This window comes from Pyxicephalus adspersus, chromosome 4 (assembly GCF_032062135.1).
Source record: "Pyxicephalus adspersus chromosome 4, UCB_Pads_2.0, whole genome shotgun sequence".
NCBI classification, from domain to species: domain Eukaryota; kingdom Metazoa; phylum Chordata; class Amphibia; order Anura; family Pyxicephalidae; genus Pyxicephalus; species Pyxicephalus adspersus.
Window position 1 is genome coordinate 82,646,023 of NC_092861.1, and position 15,809 is coordinate 82,661,831.

Genomic DNA, 15,809 nt, shown 5'->3' on the forward strand with positions numbered 1-15,809 from the left:
TTGTCTTAGGTGACAATTATCTACTCTGTGTACACAGTTTAGGAGTTGCCAATCTGCACTTAGACATTGTAAAGCAGTATTGGATCTAGGCTGCGGATATTGTCTGGCTGGCATACCCTAATTTGTAGTAACTCCTATCTAATGACTTGAGTAAACCATTAAAATCAAGCTTGGACTTTGCCTGGAGAATGGGTTCATAGGAGTACATTGCCTGCATTGTTGCTTCATTGATCCAAATTAATGAGTTCAGGTCATCCAGCTGTGAGTGGTTTCATTGTTTTTCCAGTTCACAGAGCTGTCCATCTGCAGCTAGTATTGTGTGCTCTAGTTTACACACCAGTGCACAGCTGACAGGCAGGGTGCCTGCAAGTAAATCTACTGCATTCTACTCACATAAAGAAATGTGGCGGGATGATTGCACCTGACACACGTCACCCCATCTCTACATTAGGTAGATCATTTCCCAAAATGGAAAGCCTGGCTTTTTGGAGGATAAGTCACAAGGTGTGAACTGCTGCATATTCAGTATAAACATTGTCTGAGATTTCTATCTGTATATCTGGGAGAAACCATAAACGTGTTTGTTAATTCTAACAGTGACTATCTATTATTAGCTCCCTTTGTGGCAAAACATGTTACCATTTAACAATCTAAATTATTGTCATTTTCTTACAGACTTCTTTGCTCTGCAAAGCTGCGATTCATGCAGGAGTTATTGCCGACGAACTTGGGGGTCAGATTCATGTAACGCATCAGAAAGGTGCCAGTCGATACCGAGGAGTTCTGGCAAATGGAATTTTTTCAAAACCGTAAGTAATAATCACTGTACTTGATTTGTGATTGCTTCTTATTTTCAAGCAGATAAAGAGCACAATTTAACCACCTGGGCATTTTACTGATGTCTAGATTTCTGTACCAAAAGCGGTACACTGTTTTTTATGAAATTTTTTTTTTAAATTGTAGACCTGTAACTTACAGAAATATGTCCGAACAAGGGTCTAGTGGATATCATGAATATAGGAAGAGAGAAGATGTCTCCGGAGGAGCTGCGGGGACAAGGTAAGTATTTTTTTTCAGTTGTAATCCGATTGTCATACAATGTTGTATGACAATCAGATTGCAATATAACGCTTTTTTATATTTTTAGCTACCCCGACCTTGGTTCGGAGTAAACGATTGTAGCAAGTTTGCTTACACCGAACCAAGGTCGGGCTAACCCGCCCGGGTGGTTAAAATACACCTGTTTATAGATCCCTGAATTTTATGGCTTATATTTTATGTTGTTGTCTATTTATTTTTTGTTTTATTCCTTTTATACCAATGAACTTAGTATTACGTGCAGAAAATTATTTAGGTTTAAAAGCTTAACAGATTTTTACATTTAGGCACACTAGTACTACTTAACAAAAATATTTCTCCTTTGTTATATTGGACTCAATTACTGCTTACTTTCTCCCCCAGTGTCCACAACAAAGACACCCACCAAAATATAATCTGTCGACCTATAATCGGTGTAACTCCTCCTGAGCCCTTCTAAAAGCTTTGTTGGCAATTCTGCTTTTAGATACATTTAATGTTAGCCTCACATATAATGTCAAAACCATACAAGTGTTAAAATTGTAGGCAATGATTATGTAGTCATATTTGACAAATGCAATCACTTGCATTGAAGGAATTTATGAAATTGGTGTCACTTTACATGAAAATACACAGCTATGATAACCATGCACAATGCATGTGTACTAAAATGTATTGGCAATGCTTGAAGTGTCACATTAACGTGGATGAGCAGTCTGACATGGGCTTTGCAAATGCCAATGGCAGTAGTTATTTTCTCTGTATTAGCTGTGTTCAGTTCAGCTTATATTTATTGTTCAGTCTTTTCCTGGCTTAAACTTTCACATTTAGCCACTAGTGCTTTAATGATTTCCCTGACATGTTAATGTGTAGCCAGCCTGGAAGTACAACATGTAATGGTGTGGTGACATTATGAATGGCTTTCTATACAGTAGTATAGACCTGACCTTGCCATTCCAGTCCAGTCATTCCACAGCCTTGGAAGTAATTTGCAGTCTCTTTTACACAATAGTGTCCCCTTTCTTTGACACATAATGGGTATTGTTAGGGGTTAAATGCTAAGGGCTTTTCTAAATCTAGTTCAGATGGCCATGGGTCTTTTTTGCTTTACAAAGTGTGGTTCTTTGTTCTATTACCTTCACTTTGCTGGCCATTTTTGGTAAAGGGATGCAATTGTACTTTCACTTATTGAATCCTTTCTATTGTTGCTGAGTTTGTTAGTTATTTTTATGATTTTCACATGTTTACAGTCTTTTCTTTCAACACCTTGGGGAGGAAAGGAAGCATAGCATATAGGTGAGGGTGGCATTGGCAATATTTTGAGGATTGTCATAGTAAATCATAGTAAGTAAGTAAATAGTAAGTAAATCATAGTAAGCATAGTAAATCTTAATAGAAAACACTACTTCACTGTACTACAATACACTGCTTCACAGCATTTGGGGTACTGTACACTCCCTGCATCTCAAAAGTTGGTTCTTCTTATGTATTAGATTTACCTTCTACTTTATCAAACCTAAATATGAAAAAAAAACATATCTAACACGTGTACATGGGTTCTGACTTTTGTTTATCTTGACTCGGCACATATTAGTCTGAGATCCAGTAGATTATAAAACACATTAGAGTTCCTAATTATTCCCGATGGATGATTCAGAAACTCTTATACATGAATTTATTACTGCGATAGAATTATTCTGGACCATATTTTACCAATTCGGGTTCTGCCCGCCATATGACATATCATGCTGGCATGTTCCCATCTGAAAAGATGCTGTCATTAGAGCAGCTGGTAAATCACCAGGAGATGGCACTTTAAATGCAGCCACTGAAAACTCTGCAAACATGACAATGATCCGTGACAATGAGAGGACACTATGCAAACAGACATGGGGCAAAGGCCTTTCAGTAGTAAAGAGGAGTCATGTTCAATGATCATCTGTCATCTCTAGTGGAGACACTGATAGGAGCAATGCTTTGTAACTCTCCCAGATAATGAGATTAACTGCCTTGTGAAAGAATGCTTTGTCCAGTTTGTACTAATCCATGCTCCCCTTTTGTTTTATGTTGCAGTGGCTCACTTTCAGACCGCCTGTTTGTGTTTAACAGCCTTGGTAAGAATAATACACTGTAAATGCCTGCATGTGTTTTTTTTATGTGTTTAAACAAGGCCAGATCTCAGCACAAGTGGGAAAGTAAAAAACAAATACTGTTGAATAGAGTGCTATTGATCCAACATAAAGTGTGTGAAAAATACAATAATAATACATTCTGCAGATGAGCTGCTTCAAAATTACTTGCTAACATATTATATACAGACTGTCTGTCTGCCTGTCTGTCTGACTGACTGACTTTTTAGTAGACTTTAAAAGTTTAGTAACTTTATGTCAGTCTTTGTAATACATGCAGATCATGACTGGTGGGTGGTGTGAACAGGGTGCTGTACATAGGTTCCTGAAAACTAGAAGATGTAGTAATGTGCACAATAAATGTATAGCCTGCAATCCATTGAATACAGGTTGTGTGGGGGGGGCAGTTCCTAGATGAGCTGGTTGTCCATCAGCTAGGAAATAAGACAGGCTCCCTCTGGCTTGCTGCAATGTACATTGTGAGAGTCTTGGAGTGTGCAGTGCAATCAATCCAGCACAATTTCACTACAGAAGAGTCGCTACATTTGTGCAAGATTGAAGGCAAGGTTTGTAAAATCAAAATGTCATGTAAGACAAGCAAATGATTGATTTTGTTTGGGTGGTATATGTTCTCCTTAAAAGTTAGGCAGGTAGCACATCAGAGCCTGAGAGCAATAGAAGTAACAAGTCTATCTGTATCTAGTAGCTGTGGCCAGCATAATGTCTGTTATCAACATTGGATGCAGAGCGGGGTCAGCACTGTCCCAGCTACAAGGTGCCATTTAGTCACAGGTTGGCTGAGCAGATATCTGTTTACAGCTGTAAGAACACACAGACAGTACTGCCTTCCTCGAAAATACCTTAAAATTTGTATGCAATAATTAAGTTTGCTCATGAAATTTGACACTATCCGTGTGGACTGACACCTATGGTCACAATAGACATTAATGATGTGATATCCAACTAGCAGATGGTATGCTGGTTGGAGACAAATGCTGTCACTCTTTGCAATGTATACATGACCTAAGACTTAAGGCAGTTGTTTATAGTAGACCTGCCAAACTCTGATATAGACCATTGGCTTGTTTGTCTACTAATAAATACATACAGATGCCTACTGCTGTCTGTCAATATCAAAAGAGCAAAAGAGTGTGAAAGTTTCCTTCTCCCCTATGTTTACATGAGTGTATGAGGTGTATTGAGTGCATGTTTTAATACCCCAGACACATTATAAAAATGATACAGTACCTTACACTGGGAGCCTACCAGGACATGCCATTGCATGCAGTGAAGCAAATTATTTTTAGGCGTGCTGCCCTGGAACTACCTGAGAATATGTAAGCTAAATACATGTACAAATGGAGGTGACACTTCTGGATAGCATGCAGGCTGTAAAGCTAGATTTTGTGTCTTTTAAATTTTTAGATCTGTGTAAAAAAAAGAACCCTAATATTTTGTGTCCTATGAAGGCGTGAAGTAAAATAGTTTTGGATGTAATTGTAACCAATCCTGTGTTCCTAAGGATGGTGCTGGGCTATGGACATCATATCTGATATGTCAGTGTCCAGCAGCGGTCCCAGGGATTTGGGGCATCTACTCAACAAGAGCTTTAATAAATAAATAGCGTTTTTCCAATACAATAAAGGCATAGTTCATTCATTGGTCGGGTGACAAGGTCAGTTTTGTGAAAGATTCTAAATGTACTACTGTCTTATTTGACCACATCAGGATGCAAGCTAAATGACTACTATTGAAGACTGTTTAGTGAATAAATCTTAAAAGTGAGCTTTATTAGCAGGTTATATCAGCAAAGCATTTAGCACAGTGTAGAATAAATTGGTTCTGTGTATCCCTGAAACTTTTCCAGCTAGCAGTCACCTGGGGTTAGAATGAATCTGCAGCTGTTCGGTAAATATCTAGCTTGTTGAGGCAATGAGAGAAGGTTGTACAAATTCCACATATTGAGTCTGCCTGCAGGGTAGCCCCTGCCAATAGCATATAAATACATACTGTTACTGGGAGACAGAAAAAGAAATAATTGCTTCTATAGCTGGTTTGCTTACTTTTAGTGAGCATGATGGAAGATTGTTCTGGGACCAAATAAATGGGATTTTCGGAAAACCTGAAAACTCTGCATTGCCTCTTGATGATATATAATGATTCAAAGGTGTCTTCAATTCTCAACTGAACAAGTCTGGTGTAGCTAAAAACACCATGCCATGTCTAATGCATGCCTTGGTAAAGTTACCTGCTGTAATTTCTGACTCTTACCAAGAAAGCATCTAAAAAGTTATACCTGGATATGTACATAGAACAACCATAGTAATGGAACATAGTAGGATAATAGTCCAATGCATTGCCTTGTCTCAAGCTATGTATGAATGGGTTGTGTTGGTGTTTTAAACTAAGACTCGGGCAACCTGCTTCTACTTTTATTGAACAGGTGGCACAGGCTTAATGACAATGTTCTTTCTGAACACATTTAGGAATTGTAAACAAATGTGTACATATGATTTTTTTTATAATCAGGTAAATATGAACTATTGCATATGAATAATTTATACTTGCCATTTAGAAGGCGGTGTGCTGTGTGCAAACTTTTTACAGTTCTTTCACTGCTGTAAATAGAATTTAGAATGCCAGGCTAATATTTTAGAACATCCTTTATCAGTTAATAGTGAAGTCAGGATCATAAAGATATAAGTGACATTAAAAATCAGTTTGCTGCCTGTGCTCCTGAATTCTGCTCCAATGCTGGCAAGATTGTGAAGCCCACAAGAAAACTGATTGTTCTAGGAATGCCGATCTTGTGGGTCCTCCGCAGCTCTCATTGGTTTTTCCTGCTGATCTCTATAAACAGCAGAGGTCTGGAGGGTATGGAAGTCAACAGGAGGAGGCAGTGAGAGCTGTGGGACACCCAGAAGTATTGGCTTTTCTGTGGATTTCAAGTGAAGATTTCTCAGAAACACAGTGATGTTCTACAGCACAAGTAGCAGGAAAAGTTCTTTGTTACAGGTATACCTTGACTGAAAAAAATAATGTATAGTAAAAGGGTTGCTTTTCCTGTAGCTGTAACAAACATTGCTAGGGTACTGTAAAGCCCTGGCACTTTCAGTAACATACAGGATACAGTGTTCTTAGGCTTTACTTGTAGCTTTGGATACTGTCATGTATAACATTGCCAGAGCCACAGGGAAAGCCGGCCGTCTATGAAGGTCTGTATGAGGGCAGTGAGTGAAATAAAACCTAGTACTATGCAGGACCTGTGACTATACCAAATTCGTAGAGCAGCATAGTGACAAATGATGTTTTTTTTACATAGAACCTATAATTTTTGGGAGCAAACTAGGTAAAGGATTCATTACCTATGTTGACATTTTGCCAATTTTTATTTGGTCAGCCTACCAACAACTGAAATATCGTTTTGGCTTGATTCCAAAAACAACCTTGTATATCTCTTATGAATGCAGTTCAAAAAATCACTGTTGAAATTTATTGTGGGCATTCACAGATTTTTATGGACTCATAAATGCTCATGTAAATCTCAGTTCTCTCCATAACTAAATACCAGTTTTGGGGTACTGACACTTTTTACACAATTGATATTAAACAACGGGTTTTCACACAATACCCTGAAATATCTCAAGTTGGCTTGAGAAATGTTAAGTATCTCAGGGTTATATAAATCTTTTAACTGAACTTGTGCCCACATCATGCACATTAAAGTAGATTCATGTTTTTGACAACCAGTGGAAGCAATTTAAACCAATATCCCATTCACCTCTGTATCTGTTAGCATTGTGGAGAAATAATTTAACATTTTAGGTGAAATAGTCTACCCTGGTGACTCCCCCCCAGGTTTCAGCTATAATGTAAATATCACTGTAGGGTGAAATTGCATTAAAATTAAAGCATCTACAATCAGCTTGAATAGATGCTTACATTTAAACTTGTACCTATTGTTCTGTATGTTGCATGAGTGTTTACATGTGTTTTACGTTTTAATTACCTCTCTTCCTTAATGGGTTTTTTCTAGATTGCAGCACTTCATTGACTGCAGGGCACAAAGAAGAGAAATTTTCAGCTACCTCATCTTGGGAATGGAGAAGTGAGAATGGGGAGACCGTGGTCTGGTCTCCTGGGAAGGCCCAGCTTAATACTCAGGGGGTGTCCTGGGCTTCCAATCATCAGTCTGAACGTGAATGGCTAGAAATTGATCTGGGTGACAGAAGGAAAATAACAGGTAAGTCTATTTCATTGTCTAGTGTATCAAAGAATTTTGTTGGAACTATTAAAAATTAGTTTAACATACAACTATATAAATATTACAATTTCTTGGTTGAATGTCAAGTTCTTCTGGATGGATTCACATCTAGTGTGTAGTAAACTTCAAACTATATTTCTCTGATTTGTTTCATACATTTCACAGTCACAAAACTTTGTATATAATTTGGCCATTTAAAAAAGGGCTTCATACTGGAATACAGTATCGGCATTTTATTTTCTTTGCTGTTTACACCCCAGAAACTCATGCCTTGTTTTTGGTTTGTTTTAGGCATTGTCACCACAGGATCCACATTTCCAAACTTTAACTTTTATGTGAAATCTTATATAATTAGCTTTACAAGAGATGGATCGAAGTGGAGGACTTACAAAGGAGCAATGAACAATGAAGAAAAGGTGATTTTACTTTTGTATCAGCTTGTTTTGCTTTATTTTTACTGTATTACATTACATTTGCTGCCTAAATAGATTTATGCTTTTATAACTGTAAAATATCTTACATATGAACGTGTAGAGCCAGCACATTGTGCTGTCAGTAGCAATTTCTCAGAAACTGCTTTTTTTGCCCCTGTAAATTCAAGACAAAGTCTGACAGATTGCTTAAAGACAGTACATGTCTATTTGGTAAAAATGTTTAGCGTGACTCTTGAAGCTCTTATTGTGTTCTTTGTTATATTTTGTTATTGTAATGATTTCTGCCACCCCGTTTATACTTTAGTAGTAACATATGTATGTGTTGTTGTGATCTTTACTAATATTAAGGTTCTGGAGGGGAACTCAGATTATCAAGATCAGACTCGTAACAACCTAATTCCTCCTGTTGTGGCACGGGCTCTTCGTATAATACCACGCACTTGGAACCAAAGAATAGCTATGAAAGTGGAGCTTATAGGATGCACCCTTGCACAGTGTATGTACAAAAACATTACTTATATTATACTACATTGTTCTGGAATTCTATGCAGAAAGCAGATACATCCAATTAAAAGAAAATATTATAAGCCAGGAAAAGGTGGACAGGTGTTCTAAATTATACAACATCTGCTTTTTGTGTGGAGATTTGCCAGTAATACAATACAGAAGAAATAAAGATTGTAATAGTTTCCTGGTATCTTCCCTGTAGGTTTATCACCAAATATTTTAATCTACATTTTCTAGTTATTCCTAAAGCCATATTTTAAATCGGCTAAATACATTCCAGATGCAGCAAAACAAAAGATGTTTTCTCTAGAGTGCAAATGTTTGACTTCTTTTCTGGAAGAAGTGGTGTCCCTGAAGAACTCCAACAAACCCTTAACTCTAGCTGTGTCTCAGCAAGGCATGTATTAGACCTCTACAGAGAGACCACTGCTCTCCCAAGAAGAGCAAGAGACCTTTTCTACAGCATGCTGGCAGGTGCCAGGCTTTTATTTTACAATCCATAAGACACTTGTTTTGAAACACCTGGAATACAATAAGCTGACATAACCTAAAAGTTCAATTTGCCTTCAACCATGACAGGTAGGCGCAGTATTGTAGTAAATCTCTCACAGCTCATTTCTATTGTTCCTTTACAGCTCACAACTCCTCCACCCACCCCATGTGGAAAAAGCCAAATGAAAAAAGGGGGAAAACTCCAGTGAAAAAAGAAGAGAACATCACAGAGCCAGTTCCTTCAGAAGAAAATGATTTTGGTAAGAATCTACTGAAAAGGGACAGTTTTGATATAAAACAAGACATGTTTATAAAAGTATTTTGGTTAACTCTTTATTTAACCAGCAAGAATTTCTTCTCTGAGAAATAAATGTTTTCTTTGCCCTTTTTAGGATGGAAACTTATCATTGTCCTCATCTCAGTGGTGCTGGTGCTGTGTTTAATTGTGACTGGGATCTGTATATGCATAATACGGAGGTAGGTTCTCCTACTCTGATAACATTGTGGGTTGGGATGGGTGATGTCTGTACTGCATATGTGAAACACTCAGACCCTGTTTATGATATGAGGTCTTTAGTCTGTACTAGGAGACATAGTACCTTGTAAAGATAGGCTTTTATTACAGATGGAAATGTGTGATGTCGTATCAATTCACAGCTGTTTGTCTCTGTATTGTTGACAAAATTTGTGCCACCTAAAGAGATTATTACAAAAAATATTCTTTAACAGCCATAAGTTAAATACTAAATAGATAAAAATGCATGTAACATGTGACACTTAATGTGACCCAGCATTGAACCCTGACTTTTATCACAATTCCTAAAGTGAGCCCTTTACATTTAACCATCAATATAAACCCTAACATGAAACCTACCCTTTGTTCTTTATACTTACCTCACCCTTCTACAAGAATGGCAGTGCTAAATTCTCACCTCCCTCTGGCAATAGATATTGCCACTATGCTGTCTCCACTATTAACTACTGGTTCAATGAAATTTCTAAGAACAGCATTTTAAATACTGATTTCATTTGTCTTACAGAAATAGATTGAAAACAGACACTTACAAAACTGAGGACCAAAAAAGCGGTAAGTTGCCAGCTTTCATTTTCCCATGCTATTCAATGTACAGTACAATATAGTATAGTATAATGAATTTTCTATGTTGCAGGGTGCTGGAAACAACTTGAACAGCCTTTCATGAGACAGCAGTCAACCGAGTTTACCATCAGCTACGCCAGTGATAAAGAGGAGATGCAGAAGTTTGATTTTGTCAAGTGTGACACTGAAGGTAAGAAGCAAACATCTAACCCTTCCAACATTGGACTGATTTATATGGCTCCCCATTTCTGTCACTACAGACACTTACCATACACAGTATGCCTGGACACATACTTATAGAGACATACACCTACCTCCCATTGTCTCCCTAAACTACACACTGTAGCTGAACAAGCACTTTGTAAGTTCAAAAGGGTCCATACATATAAGTTTTAGTGTATATGATTGATTGTTTATATGACTTATGTGTTTAAATCATAGAATGCATATTTCTAACTCCTATACAAGTAGCAAATGTTATCCTTGTACATGACAGCCCCTAGAGGGGTTATTCTATGGTGTTTTTAAATCTTACTGCATTACCACAAGCATATAAGAGGTCTATTTATAAAGCCCACTGACACTCTGTGGTGGAAAATCTTCCAGTTTCATGTGTTTCAATGGTAGTAATTGATTCCCCACCAGGGAATATTTCAGTTAATGTCAGATACCCAGGTTATAAAATCGCCCCTATAACTTTTAAACTAATCAGTAAGTTCTATATTTCTTCTTGGCCTTCCTAAAAAGACTGGATTATACAATTATGAATTCAGTCACTAAAAGGTATCAGAAAGAAAAGTGCTGTAAACCTTTTAAAAAAATAGGTATGCTAATCAGGTATTTCAGTTAGAGGTATGGGTGTAAATAGAACCTTGAAAAGTTCTTATTTAAAGTGAACTTGTGAGAACAGAAATTGTCATTGTTGAGTTTCCTTCAAAATGTAAAAGTTCTGGGTTTGTCTTTTCCCCTGTAGTATTTCCTTTGACATAGTGCCACCTAGTGGCTGTGTGCCTGAAAAACAGGAAATGTACAAAACTACAGCACATGCAGAGGACAACACACATATGCTTGCCTGTGTGCTTGCTAATGCTTGCCTGTGTGATATAGATTTTATTTATATAAATATATATATATATATATATATATATATATATATATTATTTATTTGGAAAACAAGTGTTCTGTTTGTGGTTTGACTAAAGCTTTTATTAAAGGCTGTTTTGTATTGTAATTTGGGGCTCCATTGGTGCCTTGTCAAAACTGCTTATCGGCTATTGTCGGCTCCATGTATATCCAATACAAAAGCAATATCAGTAAAGTAGAAGATAAAGCAAGCAGAGTACACTGCATTCTGCAGATAAATCACTTTATATGTTAATTTTTATTTAAATTTTCACAAAGGTAGCGACTTAAAAAGCATATTTCCCGGCAGTACAACTCCCATCAGATGTCAGATCACAATAGGAAATGCAGAGCTCTCTCTTTTTAGAAGTGATGGGATACAATGAATAAAAAATACAAGTGAGCATTGAACAAAGTAGGTGAATTTGCCTGAACATGTCCAGGCCGAACTTGCAGCCTGGGGAATAGTGATTTATTTGCAGAGTGAGCTCTGTTAGCTTCACTTTTGTCTTTTCTAATTACCTTTATAGTGCAGTTTGTCAGTGTTGTCATGCAGGATTAAACACGAAATAAATAGTATGCAATCCTGTTGCAGTTTTTACACAATTGACCAATGTCTATTTGGTCAGCAAGGCTTGCAGAATATGAGACAAGTGTTGGACACTTCTGGAATAAATAAATTCCAAATAAATAAATAAAATGAACGTTTTCCCTAATGGTCACCCGGATTCTACTCATCATTCAATTCTTTACTTTATCTCCTATTACTAAAACTTTGTAAAGTACTTTATCCCCATACAATATATTCAGGTTTGATTTTCTCATCTCTCTTCATTACCTAGGTTTTGAGCAGTCCCTTATGATTGGCACTAGCACAATTACGAGGAAAGGATCCACATTTAAACCCATGGACACAGAAGCAAATAATGGCAGCCCAGAAAGGGAGAACCACTATGACTTCCCTCTGAGGACCAATGAATACGCGTTGCCACTGACGTACCCAGAGCCGGAGTATGCAACCCCAATTATAGAACGTCATGTAATGCGGGACCGTACTTTTTCACCAGAGGGTGGTTACAATGTCCCTGTGGTGTCACTGGACCGCAAGCACTCTTTCTCCGGCATCAGTTTTTCTATTTCATCCAGTGCAGAAGACAGTGGCGGAGACTACCAAACACCCCACAGCAAACACATAGAGGAGTGTGCATATGACAGGCCGAAAGCCCATAGCACTTTGGCGGTGGCAGCAGACTGTGGCGATTACCAGAAGCCGCAATACGGCGCATTGGCGGCAGATGGTTACTCCTCCCCCAGAGACTGCTTAAAGCCCATTAATCATACTGCTATAACCGCTCTCTTATGACTCCCTCAGGGGGGCACCAGACTTGAATTACCCCAACTATGAATGTTACTGCCCAGCTGCTGGACATCTGCGTTGTTTACATGACTTTTCTATTGTTTATTTAGTGATGTTGCTCAAGGCTGATAGGAAATGACAGAAGTGAATTGTGTACAGTATCAGAGGCCTAGGTTACTTTTCTAAATATGTGCAATGTGTACAGAAGATATTTAAGAGGACTTCAATCACTTTACATCTCTTCTATTCAGCCTTGACGTTATATTGACTTATATATAGTCACTTTGGGGCAGACAACGCCTTCAAATGTGACTTTGGTGCATTTGTATTTTTCCAGATGATTTTTTTATTAACACTGTGAATGTTTAACATGTAAACTTGCATTAATTTATATACCTGTAAAACAGGAATGGTTTATTGATACCCAAATTCAAGGAAAATAATTACATTTTAGGTGGAAAAAAAATCAGATGTTCTAATTATTTAGGCAGCTGCTTCTGAGAGCAGTGCTTGGTGACTACAAACACACACAAGGACAGGTGGCAGGAATATTGGATTTCAGTTCTATCCACCACTCTAGGACCAGAGCTGATCAGATAAGTAAGGACATTTTCCAGGCAACAACTACAAAGAGAATGAAATTATTTGGTAAGATTGTCTTAGCATATATATATATCTATATCTATCTATCTCTATATATATATATATATATAATAAGCACCTGTTGGGATCAGGGTAAGTGGTATGCACATTTTTTAATGGCGAGTTGATTCAGCACGGGTGAACGTTGTCTGCATTTGTAATCCCTACTACAGCCACCAAAGTATTCCCAACCTTAAATGGATGTCGTCTTATTCACGCCATTTGCATTCATTAGCTACGTTGAGCCTCATCTGGAAAGGATATAATTTTTTATATATATATATTGTATGGGTTTTATCTTTAATATATATCTTGTTAACAAAAATGTTTTTTAATGATATTTTGATAATTTTGGCTATTTTTATTTGCACAGAAAGTTTAATTTCAGATTTTAAGGTAATGGCCTCTCTTATCAAAGCGCCTGCAATAAGAACTGCCTGCGCTGCATCTAGCAGTGAAAAGATTCCTGTTTGTTTCAGCCTGCACTGAAAACGAAAAAGCTATTTGGAATCTGTGAAATGAAGCAACACAAACAGTTCTTATTTCAGACACATTGACATTTATGTTGTATTGTTTAAACTGGTGATGAAACGTTGAATATTGTGTTAAACAGCAACTCTTGCCTACATATTGTGGAGTATTTTATTATATTGTATTTGATACACTGGATCAATTGTTCGAAGGGCAGCCTATATATTGACCAGGCTCCATGTCTCTTAATTGTCAGTTATAGAGTGTCACTGGATTTGATCTTAAACTAACTGGTGACTTTGATTTTCAATCAGCCTGCAAAATGGCTTTCATGGTGGTTTTTTAAGTATTAGGTGATAATAAAGTGTATCTGTATGCACTGTAGGCAGCAGCAAGTTTGTGCAGGCACTCATAGGCTCCTTAATATACCATCCATTATCTTGTAAGCAAACTGGGAAGACAGGGGGTCTTCTAACTAATGTGTTAACATAGACATTCTCTAGGCTCTTCTATTACTGTAAAAAGCCCCCCACTTCCATACATTGCTAGCAAATGGGAGCTCAGGAGGGTAATGGAGCCCAAAATACCAACTTCACAGACAAAGTGTTTTTTTAACTATTCAAGTACCCCAGGGACTCTCCTGTAAGATAATGAGGGGTTGATAGGGACGCCTCTTGGTGCCTAGGCCAACATGTTGGTATCAGCCTACATTGGATGACATCCCTACAGTTTATTTTTACTCTGTTTAGAGTGCATTCCTATTGACAAGTCCTAAATGCTCATTGAGCAGCTTGAGAATTCCTGCTTATTGCGGTGAGCCCCCTGTAGAAGTAGGGAGTCTGTCAACCCAAAATATATGATAACGTATATAATCCAGAATAAAAACATCCAGAATATTTTAAAATAAAAAAATGCTTTGGCTAGAGTTCCAATGTCATTCTCTTGGAAGTAAAATGTGCAAAAACATTTGTGAAATCTAATGCAGCGGGGGGCTCTACCACTATTAACCCATTTCATGCCTCTTACTCTCTGTCCTAATAGAAATGTACAAATGTTACTATATACAGGGGACTAAAACATTGTCACTCTCCTTCCCTTGTTTATGAATTTATATAAATGCATATCATGGATGTTTGTAGCTTGGTTAAATGGCAAGTGATTTAAAAAAATGTTTGCCTCCTGTCATGAAGAAAACAAATTGTGTAGTCTCCAAAAAAGAATAAAACTGCAATATGTCTAAGTTCTTCTAAAAAGTTAATATACTCAAATTATAGAAGTTTCAGAGACTTTTCTCCCCAGCTTTTACAGCATATTGTTGGCCATCCAATGTGTTTATGCTCAAGTGCTGCTAATTCCCCAGAAACAGGGTAACAAACAAATGAGATGGGTAAAGTTATAGCTAGTCCTAAGCATATTCAGCAGTGCTTTGCTTGACAATTCAACAACAAACTAGTGAGCTGGCACAGACTTGACTCCTCAAAATAGTCAAGCATTGCAATATTAACAAGATGTGTCATTTAAAGATCCTGGTATATAGAAGGATATTGTGTGCTGGTGAGATTGTATTTGTCCTGTCCTCTTTGGTAAAATGCACGCTGTAGCCTGCAGGTGGCACTGTTTAGATTTTAACTAAAGATGGTCCACATTATTATTTTAGAGTATTTATATAGTGCCAACATATTACGCAGCGCTGTACACTATGTTTTGACTTCATACCCTGATGAAGATGGCAATGCCCACTAGCTTACAATACATCCTACAAACCCCCTGTATTGTCCTGGTTCCTCCCTGTAGCTGTGAAGTGGTGGCCATGTTGCCTAAATGACAGCTAGGTGCCATCACCTATGATGACTGGTGACCTGATTTCTAAAGCAGAAGAGGTGCGACCACTATAAACTGGATGCAAATCACTATTCTTTATTTCTATCAAGGAAGAAGCGTGAGCAGTTCAGCAGTGACAACCAAATCCCATGAGCAGCCACAGGCCCAGTGCTTTTTTACATTGCCGATTTACAGCTATTGGGCTGCTTTGACAGTTACCACTTACTGTTGCTGGAGTACGGTATATTATACAATGTAGTAATAAATTGGTTTCTGTTAAAACTCGCAGGTCTCCCAAGAAACACAGACTGGTAGTGCATTAGGAACTGATGCCACATTATGCATTTCATAAGTTCACATGATAACATTAAAAGCCAATTGCAGCCAGAATGTT

The 15,809-nt window shown here is 37.6% G+C and overlaps 1 protein-coding gene across 1 annotated transcript in view; it reads left to right on the plus strand.

The window, feature by feature from the left end:
- DCBLD1 (discoidin, CUB and LCCL domain containing 1) overlaps positions 1 to 14,834 on the plus strand; it is a 42,230-nt gene extending 27,396 nt beyond the window's left edge. The window contains exons 6-15 of the mRNA XM_072408804.1: positions 676 to 809; positions 3,151 to 3,191; positions 7,243 to 7,449; positions 7,762 to 7,886; positions 8,253 to 8,400; positions 9,047 to 9,163; positions 9,296 to 9,380; positions 9,944 to 9,990; positions 10,073 to 10,192; positions 11,967 to 14,834. Of these exons, the coding sequence (XP_072264905.1) occupies positions 676 to 809; positions 3,151 to 3,191; positions 7,243 to 7,449; positions 7,762 to 7,886; positions 8,253 to 8,400; positions 9,047 to 9,163; positions 9,296 to 9,380; positions 9,944 to 9,990; positions 10,073 to 10,192; positions 11,967 to 12,487 (1,545 nt within the window). The 3' untranslated portion in view covers positions 12,488 to 14,834. The remainder of the gene's footprint in view (positions 1 to 675; positions 810 to 3,150; positions 3,192 to 7,242; positions 7,450 to 7,761; positions 7,887 to 8,252; positions 8,401 to 9,046; positions 9,164 to 9,295; positions 9,381 to 9,943; positions 9,991 to 10,072; positions 10,193 to 11,966) is intronic.
- Positions 14,835 to 15,809: the final 975 nt, after the last annotated feature.